The 17727-nt window shown below is 41.4% G+C and overlaps 1 protein-coding gene across 1 annotated transcript in view; it reads right to left on the reverse strand.

Moving 5' to 3' along the window:
• Positions 1 to 240: 240 nt before the first annotated feature.
• pnut (septin 7-like protein pnut) overlaps positions 241 to 17727 on the reverse strand; it is a 79270-nt gene continuing 61783 nt past the window's right edge. Inside the window, exon 11 of the mRNA XM_050193649.3 lies at positions 241 to 5083. Coding sequence (XP_050049606.3) covers positions 4993 to 5083 — 91 coding nt within the window. The 3' untranslated portion in view covers positions 241 to 4992. The remainder of the gene's footprint in view (positions 5084 to 17727) is intronic.

Consider the following 17727-nt stretch of genomic DNA (forward strand, 5'->3'; position numbering starts at 1 on the left):
ATTTAGCTGTGGCAATAACCATCATAGTGGCTGCCAAATAAAACCAGAGTTCAAAAGGAAGTTCTGGTTTCCATCACTAAAGACACACATAACATACAGCAAGGTTATCATGCGAAGGTTGTACAATAACTGATCAGCCTTCCTCCTGCACCAGGATGTTCTAGAGACTAATTAGAACAGACTAATATTTTTGCTAGCGTCCCAAATTTATTAAAGGGAAAACAAAATTCACATTTGAAATTTCTGCTTTACATTACCAAATCAATTTATTTTTCAAGGCATATACATTTTGGCAATGGGTACCTGGGTAAAAAGCTCGTCATCTTATTTTAAATAAAGCAAAGCAAACCGAAACAAAATGTTTCCAACAGCATTCAAATGAGCAAAACTTAACATTTCAATGTGATCTTTCAATGACTATATGCAACGGTGAAATGCAAGAGCAAAATATAAATATGTTGATTTTTAAGACTTCCAGTGGCAACTTCAATGCCTAGACTAAACCAGTCACTAAGCTTTCATTCCCTCCTTTTAATTGCAATAAATGATTGCTCACCACTGCTTATGCATGCATTGGATAGCAAAACAATGCCCGAGGCATACTCACAATATAGTCATTACAATATGAAAAAAATCTGCATGATAATGATGCAACAAGGCCAACATGACAACTGGCTATTATTTTAGACCACGAACAAGAACCATAGGATCTACGACAAATTAGTTTGTTGCTTTTTGCCCCTAAGGCATGAGCCATGTGTGACCTTTGCCAAGTTTATATTGAGAGATGTGAAATTCAGGCCCAGGGAGCCACAATTTATTCATGACAACATGATATAACACTACTTAAGGCACGAGTTTCTAAGGCCCAGGTCTGACATGAAAATAACAGTGCCTATGGTAATGTTATTTAACAATGTTGTGAATAAATAAGCCCCTAAGGCATGAGCCAAGTGTGACCTTCACCAGGGTTTTATCATTAGTGGTGAATTTCAGGGCAGCTACAATTTATTCACCAAATCATGAAATAACAGCACCCTTGAATGATGCAGGTATGAAGTAGTTGAGGATACAGGTTTCTTTTGGCCACATTCCTCATTTATGGATTCAAGCAAAACCTTTAATTTGCTCATGCCAGTAGATATTCAGAAAGCTGGTCATACTTGAGAACACTTCAAGATTGGCTGGTACTTTCATAGCTGGCTATCATCACTGATTGGCAAATTAATGCCGAGTGATAGTGAGCCTGTTTCACATCAAAATTGTTTTGTTAGCCCTTTCTATACCACTAATAAGTATAGTCATGAGGCCAAGCTCTTGGAAATCGCTGAAAAATTGGGTATACTTTGGTCTTTTCCTCTGGTACAGATAGGGTGATGTGGCCCACAATGCGAATGGGTGACAGATTGCAGAATATACTCAGATTTGAAACCATGGGGACACATGTGCATACACAGGTGCAACTGATAGAAATGCATGACTATTCTTTCTCTATGCATTCTCATCTTTTAACAGAATAGAAAACTTGTATCAAACTGAGAATGTGTGCATTTTTTGGTGGGATTACTTATTTTTCTTTTCTTACACCCTAATATGGCCCAAACAATTTCATGAATACTCATTCATTAGTTTTTTAACCTCAAGTTGTTCCTTCCTCAGAAACTTCAAACTTCTGATTATCAATCACAGGCTCTGTGTGCTCTTCATAAAGATATGAACTCCCAGGCTTTGCTAGTCCCGATTAAAAATTCAGTACTGTCCTTCAACTTCAGCCAATGGAAAGGCGACACACACACACACACACACACACACACACACACACACACACACACACACACACACACACACACACACACACACACACACACACACACACACACACACACACACTTAGTGAAAGGAACTGCAACCCTGTATGCTACGCAAACGATTTCAACGGGTTATTGGTAACTTTTAACACAACTAGGTGGTTCAAGCTGAAAAGCATAGCAATTCATGACCCTACAGCACTAATGAAGCCAACAGCAAGTGCTTTTCTTAATATGACACCAAGAACTAGGCAGAGAGGATATAGAAACTGTATCACTCACACAGTCATTTATTCGACAATCACCCCAGAGTGCCAAACTTAGTGCTATAAATAAAATTTGCTTACCCCCCTCTTATCTAAACTTAGTGGATGTGTATGTCACATAAAATTTATCATAGCTCTGTGTAGCTTTATCTTGACATCAATTGGAAATGGAAGGTAGGAGCACAGCAAGCTTCAAGTGAAACTTTTTATCTGAGCCTCTAGCTAAACACGTAGTCAATTATCTACACTGACGGTATTAACTAGGCCGTCGAAGAAAATAAATGTGCAGACTATTTGTGGAGCGGTCAAGGTCTTTTAACACAGGTTTATGCCATGAACTACTGACATGAAGGCAGTGCCTATTACGAAGTAAACAGAAGAGGAGCTGTAGGTAAACCTTGATGCAAGTCAAAATGAGGGCTGCCTAGGGGCTAGAATTAGAATATAATGCAAACAGTCAAAATGCAAACAAATGCACATTTGTAATTTTTGGGAGCACAGGATATACAGCCAAGAATATGAGCATCAAAACTGAAGGAGAGCATGCACTGAGGAAGCATCACTTGCTGCCTAGTAAGAATACCATGAGAAAAGATGCAAACATGCAGCCGATATTTTAAGCTGTAGCATGCTTAACTTCCCTCATAATGAGCCACAGGAGCCCACATTACTCGAGCTTGAGCACTTTGGTGCATGTATTTAAATTTAGTGGTGACACACATGACAATTTCTTCTAACACAAGACCCTGTCATTACTTTTTAAGATTGTTTTTGTTCTGACAGAACATAAAACTATAAAACGAAACATAACATAATCAACAAAATAAAAAATAACTTTTTGGTATTTGAAAGCCCACCAAAAGGTAGTAATGGGAATGCAAAGAATGATGAAACACATTATCAGGAACATATTACACTTCATACCAATATGTGCGCAAGGCTGAAGCAATGGGTGACATCTGCAAAAAAAGTAACACCCCCTTTCTTTGTTAGAAAATAAAACATTCACACAACACACTGATATCAATGTGCTAGTTTGTTTTGCTAAACACAGCTTATTGTCAAGGTGAAGCTTGAAGTTTTTACTCCTACAGACTGCAGTCAAGATTATCGGCGACAGCATACTAGCAGTCACCACAACCAAGCGAAAGGCCACCAGTATAAGGCCACTTACTGAGATCAGGCACTTGCTTCAGCTGTACATTAGTTTGCAGAAGCAAATATGTGTGCGTAATCTTAGGCATGTTTGTTGATGACCACTGGTGTATATAAGTTGTGCTGGTGGTTGTGCTGAATCTCCCACTTAGTGGATGAGAGAATTCAGATTATGTGGTAGACTGAAAGTGTTATGTGGTGAAATCTAAAGGCACATGTGCAAGATGGGAAGGTACTGGCTTTCCTGACATCTTTAATCTCTAGTGTGTGTTCTGCTGCTCACAAATCCCTTCTAATGTGACAGTACAAAATGTCATGTTCGAGGAACAGCTCATTCTCTAGAGTGAGCTGTTATCTTTAAGTGGAATGCACAGATTATACTCTAGTTCCCCATATCACATACTACTTGTCACAGCTATAACAAACAACCCATACAGTTCTTGTGCTTATTACTTAGTTAAGAAAGTAGACTTTGGAAATGTACAGATAATAATCAGGTCACACATTACCTATCTCATTTCTCTTTTCCAACACTGACAAAACAAACCAACTTGTAAGTGAAATGCTGGTTCAGAACTAATAGGTGTTGGACTAGAAGAAACAATTTGCTATTTGGTCATGTTTATCACAAAATCATGCCCCAATTATTGTTATGTACAATAAAGGTATAAATATGTTAAGCTACAACAAAAGCAGAGAAAAGGAGTGAAAGTTACTAGCATTTCTTCTGGAGGAAAGGAAATAAGTTCAAGCTGCAACACAGTACCCAAGGCATAAAATGCTTGAGAACAAGGAAGTCACTAACATGCACATATAATGGGCTGATAAACAAGATACACAAAACTTTAACATACTATATAATCAACAGTAATGGCAATAAAATATGTAACAATGCAACAAAGGATGAAAACAAAAATAAAGTAACAACAATGTGTGAAGCATGTGTGCACTTAAAAACAGTTGTGACCAGATCATTTAGCTCAAAATGACAAGGATGTGCTGCTACTGAAATAAGGGCTACAGTGTTATTTACAATGCAGACTTAAATAACCAGAGCTCAACTGTAACACGTAATGAAGACTGCAACATGGGGGAAATGTCCAACCTTGACATAATGCCACCGAAAGTGCAAAGAAAATAAAACATGCAAGAATTTCTTGTCATAAATATCATGTGCATGATGCTCAGTGGAATAGCGCTGCAAGTTATGGAGGCATGTTTTTTCCCCTCATCTTTTGGCTGGCATGGAGGGCTGTGGCACAGAACACGCAAGAAAATGCAGAATTGTGAAAAGTGTCACGAGTTTCATAATGAAATGACGAAAGCACAATCAAAGAGGTGCCTTTCAAGAGATGCAAGAGATGTAAAAATAGAAATTAATATTGTGAACAAGAGTGAGTGAACCTGCATGCCTGGGAGAGTCTGCAAACAGCGGTTCTATAGGGTGTTTGAAGGACACCAAAAGGGGCAAACAAAATCAGTAATCTTGCACATATCATTAAGCATTCACACACCTTTAGAAAATCATCACAGAAGTGAAGAACTCAAGTAAAACATGTAACACTGACAGAAAAATGATAACTTGATAGTGTGCTGCATACACAGAAAAATAAGCGCAGATAGACAGAGAGAGAGAGAAAAAAAAAGGGGGATGTGCCGGTCCATTGAACTCTGGGTGAGACGTAAGAAACTATAGCCGGCCAAAGGCAAGGTGGGTGCCGAGGTGACGGCAGAGGGGTGGTAGTAGGGGTGTGCATCGCTCTCTACATCTGCTTGCAGTTCTTTCGGACGGGCGCAGCATACTGCATGCATTTGCGGCTACTGAAGTGGTCCTCAGAGACAGAACGGCGCAATCTGAAAGAGCCCAACAACATCGACAAGGGCCACTGTACAAGCAGGCACTGTCACAAGCTGCTTCCTCTGCACTTGCACTTTGTGTTCATAAGAGTGCACAATTTCAGATGCAAGTGCAAATCCCCTCCTGTCAACGATTAGTGCTTGGGCATCGCATGCCACAAACTGAGGTTGGTAGCAATGACCTGTATTTCAGCAAGTCCATTATCTACAAAGTATGCAATGAGTATGGACCCTTTTTTGGGCGCTGTGGCAGCAGTGTGTTTGTGACACCTGAGCCTTCGTGGTCGTATGTTTTCGGCATCCAAATTTGTAGAGAAAACAAGTGTTTTGACCTTTGGTTGACTATAGGTATGTGTTCCTGATGTGTTAAAATATTATAAACGTGCTTCCTGCGTCGAGACCACATATGTAACTGTCTTATGCATTTCAGAGTTTCATTATCAATGTATGCTTTAACTGCATAGAAAAAGTGGTGCCAGCAACACCTATTTGGAGGCTATTGCCACTTGCGATTATCTTCGTTACCCATTAAATTTAGTGGGCTGCTCCAGAGGGTTCCAGAGGCCGTACCAGAAGTCTTTTGGGAGTTCTGCGTGTATACATTAAAAGGGTTCTCTGCAGTGATCCAAAAATATTATTTGGACCAAGGTGGACAATTATCTTTTTTGTGCTGCTCTTCTGTCAAGATGTCAGTTATAAAAGAAACACACAACATTCAGAAGTGCACATAGCCAAGAGAAGGAAAAAAGCAGTGTCTATTTGGAGTCTGTACATTTCAGTTAAACAAGATGATACTGAACGAACCACAATAAGGGCTTCGACTACGTGCTCAACTATGTGAAAATGCTGACAATGTTTTGATAGATGGTGTTTATTTCGCTTGAAGTATTGAGTGTACATTGCCAAGCACTACAACATGAGCATGAAAGATCAATATGAACTTTTTGTGTGCTCATAAAAGTTGAAAATTTGGATAATGAATACAAGGAAAGCATAAAAAGGACTACAAGCATTAGGCGAGAGCCATAAGGTGTACAACACTCTGTAAAATAAACCTAAATGTATGCTGCCTCAATATCCAGCACCACTTATGCTAACAGCTTGAAGAGCTTCAAAGAATGGGAATGTGTACTGCCGAGAGGCAAAAATGAATGTGGCTGAGCTATTCATGATTTGAAAGGCAAGGCGTAAAAGACATGGGGAGAAATGAAAAGGACCACACTAACTTCTCTTGCACTTATGTCTCATATGGCTAACCTTGCAAATCATCACTGTGTACACATTATCCTGTTTAACCACGTCTTTTCTTGCAACCCAGTGCAGCTTGCCATCACAACAGTAGCTCATTTTCCTGATCAAATTGACTGAATCATCTGGAGTACGGAGAGCATTTCTGTGCTAAAAAAATCTTGAAAGTAGCCAAGTGTAGTGATAAGGCCAGTGTTACTTCAGACAAGGGCACCAAAATGCACAGCCTTCGAGTAAATCCAGAAAAATAAAGTTCAGAATATAACAGAAACTGTTATGTTCCCATGAAACCTGCTACAAAAGTACTAAATTCCTTCAATAAGTAAGATATTCAAAATAGCTTTCCTGAGCACAAGTTCCTAAAGATTGGACAGAACCTTGTGCAAGTGCACCTCATGTGCTGCTCATTCATGAGCAGTTTTATGCAGGCCTTGTGGGCATTTTTGGTAGTATGTAACGAATTTTGTCCATGCTTTTTTTTTTTCTTGCTGTGTCTTGTGGCAGTTGGCTGCATTTGTAGTTATGGTTTGGTGGCAGCTTGAAGCCAAAGACCAGTACATAAGAACAGTCTAATGAAGCCAGCCTTCAGTGTTACTGCAAAAGCACACAGTACATTCCAGCAGCCACCTCCTCCACCAAGAGATTCAGGACAGTTCTGAGCAAGCTGATGTAACTTCAGCATTCAGTTTCATTCCATTTTCTTTTTCACTTGTCAAATGATATACACACTTGGTTTGTGTTTGGCTTGTTTTTAATACCATGTCCTGCTAGAGGCAATAATTCCTAGGTGCTTAGCTTTCCTGTGCTTCTGCGAAACAAACTGTGCTCATCTAGTCTCATCAATCTAAAGCTATTTTGAGCTTATTTCTTATGCAAGGAAGACTTGAGTATCATTGCTAAATCTCCAGCTAAGTGTTGAAAAGTTCACAACACTGCTGCCAGAAGAAACATGACAGGTTATCATGGTGTATTGTATCAGCAAGGTGCAATATTTTTCACGGATATCACAATAAATTAGTGGCTTTACAACCTTGCTAACAGACTAATTGTGCCATTCCTAAGCCAACCAGAAAGAACTTAAAAGTTTAGGACTTCTACGGAGGGTGATCCCTGGCTGAATAACTGCAATGTGCAACATAGCAGCAGAAAACATTTGTACATAGCGACACATTTTTTATGCACGTCAACAAAACTGGAGGGCAAAAAATACGAGTGCCTCTACTACCGTGAGCATAAGTGTCCGGACTAAGACTGTTGAAAAACAAATTTCTCAGCAGCCTAGGCATGGGCAAATAATTGATGAGTGAACTGTGTCCTCATAGCCCATTCTTCTGCATTTGGCTTTGAGGCTCTAGCTAGGTGACCAAGCAATTAAGCTTTTCCATGGAACCAGTGTCCACATACCTTTGCTTTGGAGTATACAGTGTACTGTAGGTACCAATCCTCCATCTCCTGAGAAGAACTGACCTTTCATCCTTACAAATTTTGTTTTCTGTTAAATGCTCGCGCTCTGTTTGAACAGAGTGAAATCATTGGCTATAAAACTGTCTAAATATACTATCTAGTTTGCTAGTTTTCCTGCACATAAGTGCTACAAACACTGACAAAAATTGTTCATCCGTTCACTCACAATACCTGAACGTAGTATAAGGTTGCTGACTTGACCCCTGCTAATTAGTGCCGATCACATAGACTTGCGGTCCAGTCTCAGCAAGTGTGTCACTCTGTGACATAAAAACTGACAGGCTTGTGCAACCTTTGAGAACCACAACTCAATATCTAAACTAAAGCTATTACTGCAACTAGTACCCCCCCCCTATTTTCTCCTCTGCGAAACCCCTTGAATATAGGGTAATCTCCAGAAATCACCGAGCTCATGCTCCCTCAGTATGCCAGTGGCTCCTCCAGTAGTGGTGACCTTGGAAGCACATCATCTTGGAAAAAACATTGTTAAACTAGCATTTCCAAAACTCCAAAAATTTTTTAATATATACTTGAATGCTTAGAGTGTCTGAAACGTTCATACGCAAACTTTCTTTATGAATAAATTCTTACACAAACAATTTTCGAATTGTCTACTTTAAAAGGTGCTTTTGCGATTTCCACAGTGCTTTGCTGATATATCATGACTGCAACAATTGCTCAACATTTTTTAAATCATACTGGTGCCTTTATGGCGCACACTATCCCTACGAATTGTCAAGCCAATACATCTAGTACAGTGGTGCCTAGCTGGGTGAATGAGGTACATTGTTCAGGAAACATTTTTCAGATGGAAGCAGGCTCACTCACAATATTTAACTCGCAGAGCAAACTCAGTCCCTCTGAATAAACCAGGATGTGTCCACACATTGGCATGCCTGTGCATTGCCTGGCCTCCATTCTCCACTGGTTAGCCTCACTCTCACGGCACTCTCATCTTTCCTTCAAAAATGTTTAAAGAAAAGGGTAATCAAAGTCCGGGAATTAATTAGTAGGCTTTCCACAGGAAAAAACGAGAAAACATGTCCTGCAGAATGAACGTCTCTCAGAATGAGCCTGCCCAAGAAACAAATTAAGTTCATGTGAGGCACCACTGCAGTAATTTTAAAGCAAGCTCTGAACTTCCAACAAGCCTCAGTGTGCACCATAATTAGCACAATCTTTATTTTATCTCGTGACTCCCTCATATGTCCCGAAACTTTGCCAGCATGTCCCCAAAGGTACATACACTTCTTGTACATTGCATCCCCCAGAGACACCAAATAATTCTCTCACAGCGCTTCTATACAGCCTTGAAATGGGTTAATGCAAGCAATACCAAAAGGTAGGATTTCCCACAATGCCCCCACCCTATTCGCATTAGCACTTTCCCCAAAGGGTGCGCTTGTGCTATCGTACCTTTGTACATGTTAATGTTTTCGAGTGCTTTTAGTTACAGTAAGAGCTTCACCACAAAACCTCACTAGTTTTGGCCACATAATGGATTTGGCCACATAATGGCTTATTTGGATGAGCCTCAAAGAGCAGTTAAGTGTGAAGCACCTCATAAGATAATGCTTTGGGACTATGCATAGGTGTGCCTCTTGATCATGCAAAGGTCGCTATGACTAGCACTAGGCAGGGCAAAACAAAAGAATACAAATGTGACGTGTCTTGTGTCGTGTGAACGACATGCATGCGGCACACAAGTAGGATGGAACACATGCCACGCAGTTCTCTTATTTTCATTCAGTGGTAGGCCGGCTGCATTAAAAATGCTGCAGAAACCATCAGCTAGGAGAATTAAATGTACTTTGAGATACGAGTGTAAACAGAGAGCAAGCAGACTACATCACAATGGAGGACATTGCTGGCTGGATAGCTGATGATGAAATAAATGGGCTGTGTGTTCAAGTGCAAGAAGCATGCTCTGGATGTAGACACATCTATCATGCTACAAGCACTGGAGGAAGTCACAAGGCCTTTGCCCTCCTGGAGGAGCTCTATATGGGTGCTCCTTATTTCCCATGCACTGCACCTAGTGCACAAGTTCAGAAATATTGTTTCACTGTGGGTTTTGTGTAAAACACAAATAAGATCATCTGAAAAAGAATTCCTTACTAAGGGCAGTTGATGCAGTAAACATTTGGAAACTTGGATACTTTATTCAAACCAGTTCTCTGAAATTTCATGATGGTAATACATCTCCCTCAAATAAGTCTGGCTCTTGACACTGTATCCACAGTGAGGTCCATTGGACCAATCAGCCAAACCGAGCACATGTGTATGTATAAGTCCCCTAAGAAAATAAAATAAAATTTTACAGACGTAAGGTGCCAGTTTATACAGTAAATTTCCTGGGTATATATTTTGTAAAATGTGAATTTTAATGGAGGATCAAATGCAACCTTACAATGCTTGGTAGTGTGTGTGTGTGCTCCCGAAGCTTGGAGTGCCTAAGTTGCTCTGTGGCATAGTTCACAGGCATACGCACATTGGTTCATTAACATAGATTGAAAATTCGGATGTAATGTTCCTAAACTGCACATTGGGTAATGTGGGAAATTGTAATGGAGGGCTCGGCATTAACTTCGATCACCTGGGGTTCTTTATTGTCCACCTAAATCCAAATACTATGAGTGTTTTCGCAATTTCACTCCCATCAGAATGCAACTGCTATAGCTGGGAACCGAGCCAGCCACCTCGTGTTTAGCAGCAGAAAGCCACCGAGTTGCTATGGTGGGCCATTTACATAGCTTAAAGGGACACTAAAGGCAAATACAAAGTCGATGTGGACTGTTTAAATACCATTCCAGGAAACTTGCAATGCTTGTTTTGCGCCACAATAAAGATGTAGTTTACGAGAAAATTGCATCTGAAGGGTCTGAATGCCTTTTTCGAAATTCAGATGTCCTGCCACCCAACCAGGGGAGTGGCGACGTTGCATACGCCATCACCACCCTTTGCTGCTGTCAACAAGCAAAACGGCACCCGACAGACGGTGGTACCGAGTCAAGACGGAGCGGTGGATTTGCTGCTGCAGCTGCTTTTTTGGTCAAGTGCTGTAGAGCATTCGGGCATCCCGTGATATCACATAGAAGTTGAATTCTCTGCTACTTGCAGTTTGTGCGAGTTTTGCAAGACAACACAACCAGCGCAGCACTATGCAATAACGAAACTAGTGAAATGCGAAAGCGTGGGAAGTGCGGAGTTGAGCGAAAATGAAACCTTTTGACCGCCCGTATTGTTGTCAAGCGCAATTTCAATGAGTTCTTTTTTCTAAAAAAATTAAATAGAACTGGACAAGCAGCATTTCATTTCATCTTATAATACAAAGATTTTTTTTTGCAACGAATGGTTGAGTATTAGTGATAGAATTTAACTGAGGAGTGCTTTCGTTATCGGGCAAGAAATTGAATGTCTCGGGGGAGTTTCTAACAATAGGTAGCTTTAGTTTCACGCATGCAGAAGTTTTGTGCACGTAAACATGCGAGTTCTAGATGCGCTATGCGCCGCATCCGTGGGACGCTTATAGTTTTGCGTACGGAAGAGTCTGCTAGTGTAGGCCTGGCAAACATTTAGATTGTTACTTCCACGTGGTCTATTGGCACCTTCTGCCGGCATATGGGAACGCTACTCCTGCCAAGTTCGTTCAGACGGTTCAATCGGAGCCGTTGTGTGTTTCTCGCACTTCGCAAACTGCGCGTCCATGTTGCGTTGTGCTGCATTCTCTGCCTGGTAGCTCGCAAAGCCCATCATGTATACGTCGGACGCGCGACGCAAGGGCACAGATTTCACATGCGTACGCGAGACACGACGGGCCTCCCTGCATTCAGTGCATGTGCATTTAGATCCCGCAAGATCTTCACGCATGTAGCGCTTCTCGTACGTGAAACTAAAGCTGTCTAATGTCCTGCATTTAGCTCACTTTCTCCATTATTAAGGCTCTGTTCGCAATAATACTGACGCCTTAGAGATTCTTGAGCATTAATCTATCACTTTAGCTTGACTTAGTATTTGCCTTTAGTGCGTCTCTTTAACAACATGCTGCTGGGCTGCTAGGTGCACTGCTGATATGCCAAGTACCCCGGTAGTATTTCATTAGTGAGCCAGGCTGGTCCTGATTTTGGCAAAACCGCATCAACTAAGCCATAACCAATTTGTGATAGAGAGTGAGTGAAGTTTGGTTCATTTTGCCAACCCATATCCACCAGATAAGCACTGTACATCACACAACATCCACTCTTACACCGACAGTGGTGCATTGGCTAGCCTGCAGTGTAGGAACTAAATGTTGGCATGAGTATTTTTCTCTGCCGTCATGCTGCCAGCACAATTTTCTTTTTCATGCGATGTGGTTCTCCTTATCTCTGTCACTCAAAACCTTATCACCTTTGGAAGCATTATGATAACTGGAAGGAACAGAAACTTACTAAAGTGAAACTTCGCTTCAAACGAACTTCAAAGGACATCGGGAAAATGTTTTTTAAAGTGAAAGTTAACTCAACTGAAATAAGTGTTATCACGAGCAGGGGTGGGTTTGCCCAGTCATTTTGGAGCAATTTTTGGAGAAAGTAAAATTGCGTTTTGGAGCAGTTAGGAGCAAACAAAATTGCATTTTGGAGCAGCTTGCAGCAAACTAAACTCCATATTGGGGCAATTTGGAGCAGATAAAATTTCATTTTGAAGCAGTTTGGAGCACGCCAATCTGAATTTTGGTGCAATAATGGAATATGGAATATGGCGGGGCACTTCGAAACCACGGTGAAACACAGAATAAACCAACATAAAGGGAGTAGTAGAAGCCTGCTTTCTAGCTATAGCGTACTAGAATATGGAAGTGTGTGTCGATAGGCGGCACGGTGCATGCTTTCCTATAAAGCCAAGAACACCAGTAGCACTACATTCGAAGTATATATCCCCATGCCGATGCTAATGATGATAACAAAAAATGTTTTCTAATTATGTAGTACAATCGATGCGGTAACAATTTCTGGGTCACCATATGTGATTGCAGACCCTGGGCTGGTATAACGTAAAGCTATTCCAATCTGTTTTCATTGCGATAGCAATTGCATGGACACACCAGGCACATTTCTGCCATCAGCATCACCGTGATGTTCCTTCCATGTAAAGTCCAGGGGCGATAACAACTGCGCCACACGCCGTACGCTGTACAGTATGTGTGAGTGAAAGCTTGCAAGGGAGCAAAGTGGGGAGGGTGTGCACCATCTTCCATCACGCACAAGGCACCGGGGGGAGGGTCTACTCCGGTGGCTGCTAGCAGCTGCTGGGTATGGCACGGCTGCACAGGCCCTATCTTGAAAGCGATCTGTGATGGGGACAGAGGGCGAGTGCGGAGAGCTTCATGTGTGCTGTGTTTTCGCCACTTAGTCTGGTTCTTTATTCTATGGTTTAGTTCATGTTGAAGCCGAGAGGCAGCACGAAGGTCAATTCGCTCGCTGCTGCTGCCGGGCTTCCTCACTCCAGCGTTTTGACACTGAGTTTCCGTTGTCATGGAGTGAGACGTGCTAATGTCTGTCTGCTTGTGACACCATGCTTGTTAATTACTACGCAAATGTTAACAAGATTATATGGCCGATAAAGCTACTATCTTTACTTCGTATGGCTGTCTACTAATTTGCTATCATAACTGATGCTTCACCTTTTGGACAGAACTGCAGCTTTTTATTCCAAATCCACCAATAGGTAAAAATGGCTCAGGTCTCACCCATATGAGCATAAAAACAGATTGGAATACAGTTTACGTTAAAAAACAGTTTTACGTTATACTGGCCCTGGGCACAGAGACGCCAGCCCGCTGAATGCGCTGCAACGCACGCTTCCATCATATCTAGTTGGCTCACAGCGTCGTCAGCCTACTTTTTTGTTGTTTTGTGCCTCAACTACAGATAGCGCCACCCTGCTTGGCCCACTCAACTGTATTCTAGTAGACTCTAAATACAGCTGCCCAAGTGAACGCGCACACGCCGGCAACTTACCACAAGCGCCGAAAAGTCCAGTGCTATAAGCATGAAAATTCTGTGCGAGAGGCGCCATCATGCGGTGTGCAGCATGTGAATGGCGGCACTCTTTTTTGGAGAACGAATCCGCTCGCTGTTTGCGGTAGGACCAACTAGCTCAACTTTCAGGGATTATAAACCGAAACTACAGATGGATCTTGACATAAAGAACATTGACATAAATTATCAGCCAGAACAAAGTCAATTTAAAACTTGGCTGGCATGCTTTACATCAATGGTTTTTCTACGACTAAGACTGAAAACACAAGATGCAGCATATCAGCTACAGTGATGCAAATGTTTGTTCATTTGCAGGTCAAAATATGTATTCTGACACCAAAAAAGTTGAATTCTCAGCAAGAGCAACTTGAAACAATAGTTTTCTTAGATATGAAGGATATGACCCAGAAAGAAGTACTATGCTCATGGAAAGAAACCTGATAGGGAAACTGAAGTAGAACAACCCATATGCACAATTACTCAAGTGTACGATGTGGACTTTGATCTAAGTGTACGAGTCAAAATTACACCGATGCCATACAAACTGGAGATGGTGTAAATGAAAGTATGGACGTTAGTTAGCCCTAAATTGATATGTTTCATTTTGTGAGCACCGTACATTCTGGATGTGCTTGCATTTTAGTTATGCAGCTTAGTACACAAAAAAAATAAAAAAAATATTTATGGTTCCCTCAGATTCCCTGAAAATCAGACACATTTTGGCTCACTTGGATTCACAAGAAACCAGACCGTGCGGGATCACTCATACACATTCTCAGGGATGGCTCTAAAGGGGGCGAGTGGGTTGGCCTATACCCCAATATATTTTCTCCTGCTTATGCATAACAAGGATGCTGCACAGACTGCCTTTGTCATATCGCCAGTATACAACATATACAAAGGGGTGTTCAGATAACGAGTAAGGAGAATCAAAGGGGTGTCCCAACCATATCTCTATAATTTTGTTCAGAGTACAAGAGAAAGCGATGACTAGTTATGCACAAGCTGCTGTTTTTGGCCCCTTGCAGCCCCCAAAACTAAGCGCAGTTCTGATGGAGTAATTTTGTTTTGTTATATTAACATTTTATTCAAACAAATAAATGAAAAAATTGCTGGACATCCCTATGACTGCCCTTATATATGAGCACACCCATAAGTTATTCTGCGACACACTTCCACAGCTGCATCAGCAGACATCAGTGCCAATCTGAACATTAGAATACCAATACTATGTGTACATGTTTTTTTGAAACTGTACAATGACAAAAATCAGCAGCCAAATGATACCCAGCCTCCAAGCCCCCGGTTTGAGTGTAGCTCACCAGTCATGTTCACTTGCCTCCATGACGGCTTTGCATTGTGGTTACCGAGCTGCTGATGCGAAGTGGAGCAGCAGTGCACAGCATGCATTGACAGTGGTTGCACAAAGCAGCAACGCATAACATGCATAATTTTCTGTAGATGATGTGTGCTGTGCGGGCGACACAAGTTCCCATGCATATAGCAGTATGACAGTGCTGGATTCACGTGGCGCTTCTGCAGTGACTGCGTGCCATTGCTCGGTAAAGAGGGCACCCATGGGAGGTATTCTGTAAGTGTTCACCTAGTGGACTCTCCATTTTGCGGGCTGCTGACTATCTGGAGCAGTACGAGTGAGAAGCAGGTAGGCTGGGGGCACCTGCCTCATTCTTGCTAATGCCTAAGCCCAGCCAATCAGCACTTCAGCAGCAGCCGAAATGGACAGTTCACTAGGTGTACACTTATAAAATATCCCTCCAGATGAAAACAAAGCACTACAGGTAGGAAAATGACTAGTTTTGTCTATAGTCTGCCTCAGACTAATGCAACCTTATGGCACTTGATCACTTGCACTGTGTTAGCCTTGATAACCTGTTGGAATGGTACCTATAACAGAAGTCTCAATTCATGAAAAGTGGTTGCAGTCAATTGAACCAGTGCAAGCGAGTGGAAGTACAGTGGATACAGGAAGCGAGTGGATATTACAGGGGTTCACTGCTTTGTGTCATTTGGCACATCAAATATCCTGGCAGATACAATTCGATAATGGTGCACAATGTTTGTGTGCAGTTACACTGGATTGGTGAGGGAATATTACCACAGTCCAAAACAGACATTATTCCAAAATATAGGCTTGACTGCAGAACATCTGCCACTGCTAGCAATCCCGTGATCTTCCATTATCCCTAATGTCTGCCTCTTAAAAATTTCTGGACACAACTACAAACTACCTGAACCGAAGGTCTTCACTTGAAAAGAAAAGCTGCAGCCCATAGCTGTGAACTCCAGCATATTACCGTTGCCCACAGAAAGCAATGTGATATGGAAGGCCGCACTTTATGGATATTAATGAAGTGGCTATTCCACCACACTGTTTAGAACACAGCCACAGGTATCACAGTCAATCAGCACAGCATTCACACTCATGACAATAAGATGTACTTGTACCACACATGTGCAACCTACACGTAACTAAAATGGCACATGGGAATCTGTCTCAACAAATACATGATCACTCCAATCACAAGTAATTATCACAAAAATATCAGAACAATCTTAGAACCTCAAATCACCATGCGAATTCCCCACATTTGCACTAGCTGCTTCCTAGACTCCTACCTTAACATCAGTGTGCCAAGACATGTGAAACACGTCAATAGTAAACAAAAAGTAACAGCCGACAAAAACTGCATATCTGGATAAGATATACCTATCTTCCATTGCAATGCATTCTGAATTAACAAACTACACCATAAAAACAAGAGCACTAAAAATTTGATGCCAATGTGCACATTGTTTCTTAGAAACACAGAACCTTTCATGGCTTGTTTCTGCGACAAAATATGTATATATACAGTGGAATCTTGATAAACAGAAATCACTTAAACGGAACTTTCTGTTAAATGAAACACCATCCTCATGGCTGGTTGGTTTTGTATTCATGAAATTGTAATCAGCTTTGTCTCTAAGTAAATGGAAATCCTGATAAATAGTACCAATTTCCCTGGATCCCTTGAGGTTCCGTTTAAAGAGAGTCCACTGTAGTAGAATCTCGATGATATTGATTTCACCAGACCTCTCAAAATATTTTTATCTGCAATTCATATGATCCATAACAAATGACAGCCACAGCACCAATGAGAAAGTCAGACATTTTGCCTATTCATGGCGATTCCTTTAGGTTGAATAAATCATTAATGGCTTTCTGGACGATTCTTCTGTCAATGTTGTAGAGGGGTTTATTTTGAAATGTTTAGCACTGCTCTTGTTTCTTGTGTTGTCAGTGCTCACTAGATGCCACAGTGAGTATCTTTAAAGTGCACGAGTCTTCACCACAATCATGGAACAGCAATATTGGAACCTCTGATTTCGCAAATGCAAGCCGAAGCTACACTCCCCTGAGAATTAGAGACCTTGCAGGCACCTCAGAAATTAGCATCACCCACCCACTATGGCCCAGCATTCGCGAGTGCTCAAGTCATCTTTAAAAAGAATGCAAAGCATTTAATTCCTTCTGGCCGGGACTTTTACAAAATTTATATCACCCCAAAATTCGGAACACACAATGCACGAAATGCGCACCTTTAAAAGAACAGGCAAGCGAGCAACGATCACGCAAGAAATCTGAGCTTACAAGCGTTGCGACAGCCTATGGATGCACCAAGTGGACGAATTCAAACGATAGTTACTACAGCGGCACAGATAAGGAAATCGATAAAGAAGGAAAGAAAAATGGCAGTTAATAAAAGGTTCTTGCAGGAAAGAAGGGACAGGGAACAAAAACAACTGTTAGCAAAGGTCCACTTGGTCTCTTGCACTTGCAATGTCTAGTTGTCACATGTTTCAATGACCACTGTTTGGACAGGGGAGCACATGTTAATTTCCATACAA

The sequence above is a fragment of the Dermacentor andersoni genome, chromosome 1 (genome assembly GCF_023375885.2).
Source record: "Dermacentor andersoni chromosome 1, qqDerAnde1_hic_scaffold, whole genome shotgun sequence".
Taxonomy (NCBI): Eukaryota; Metazoa; Arthropoda; class Arachnida; order Ixodida; family Ixodidae; genus Dermacentor; species Dermacentor andersoni.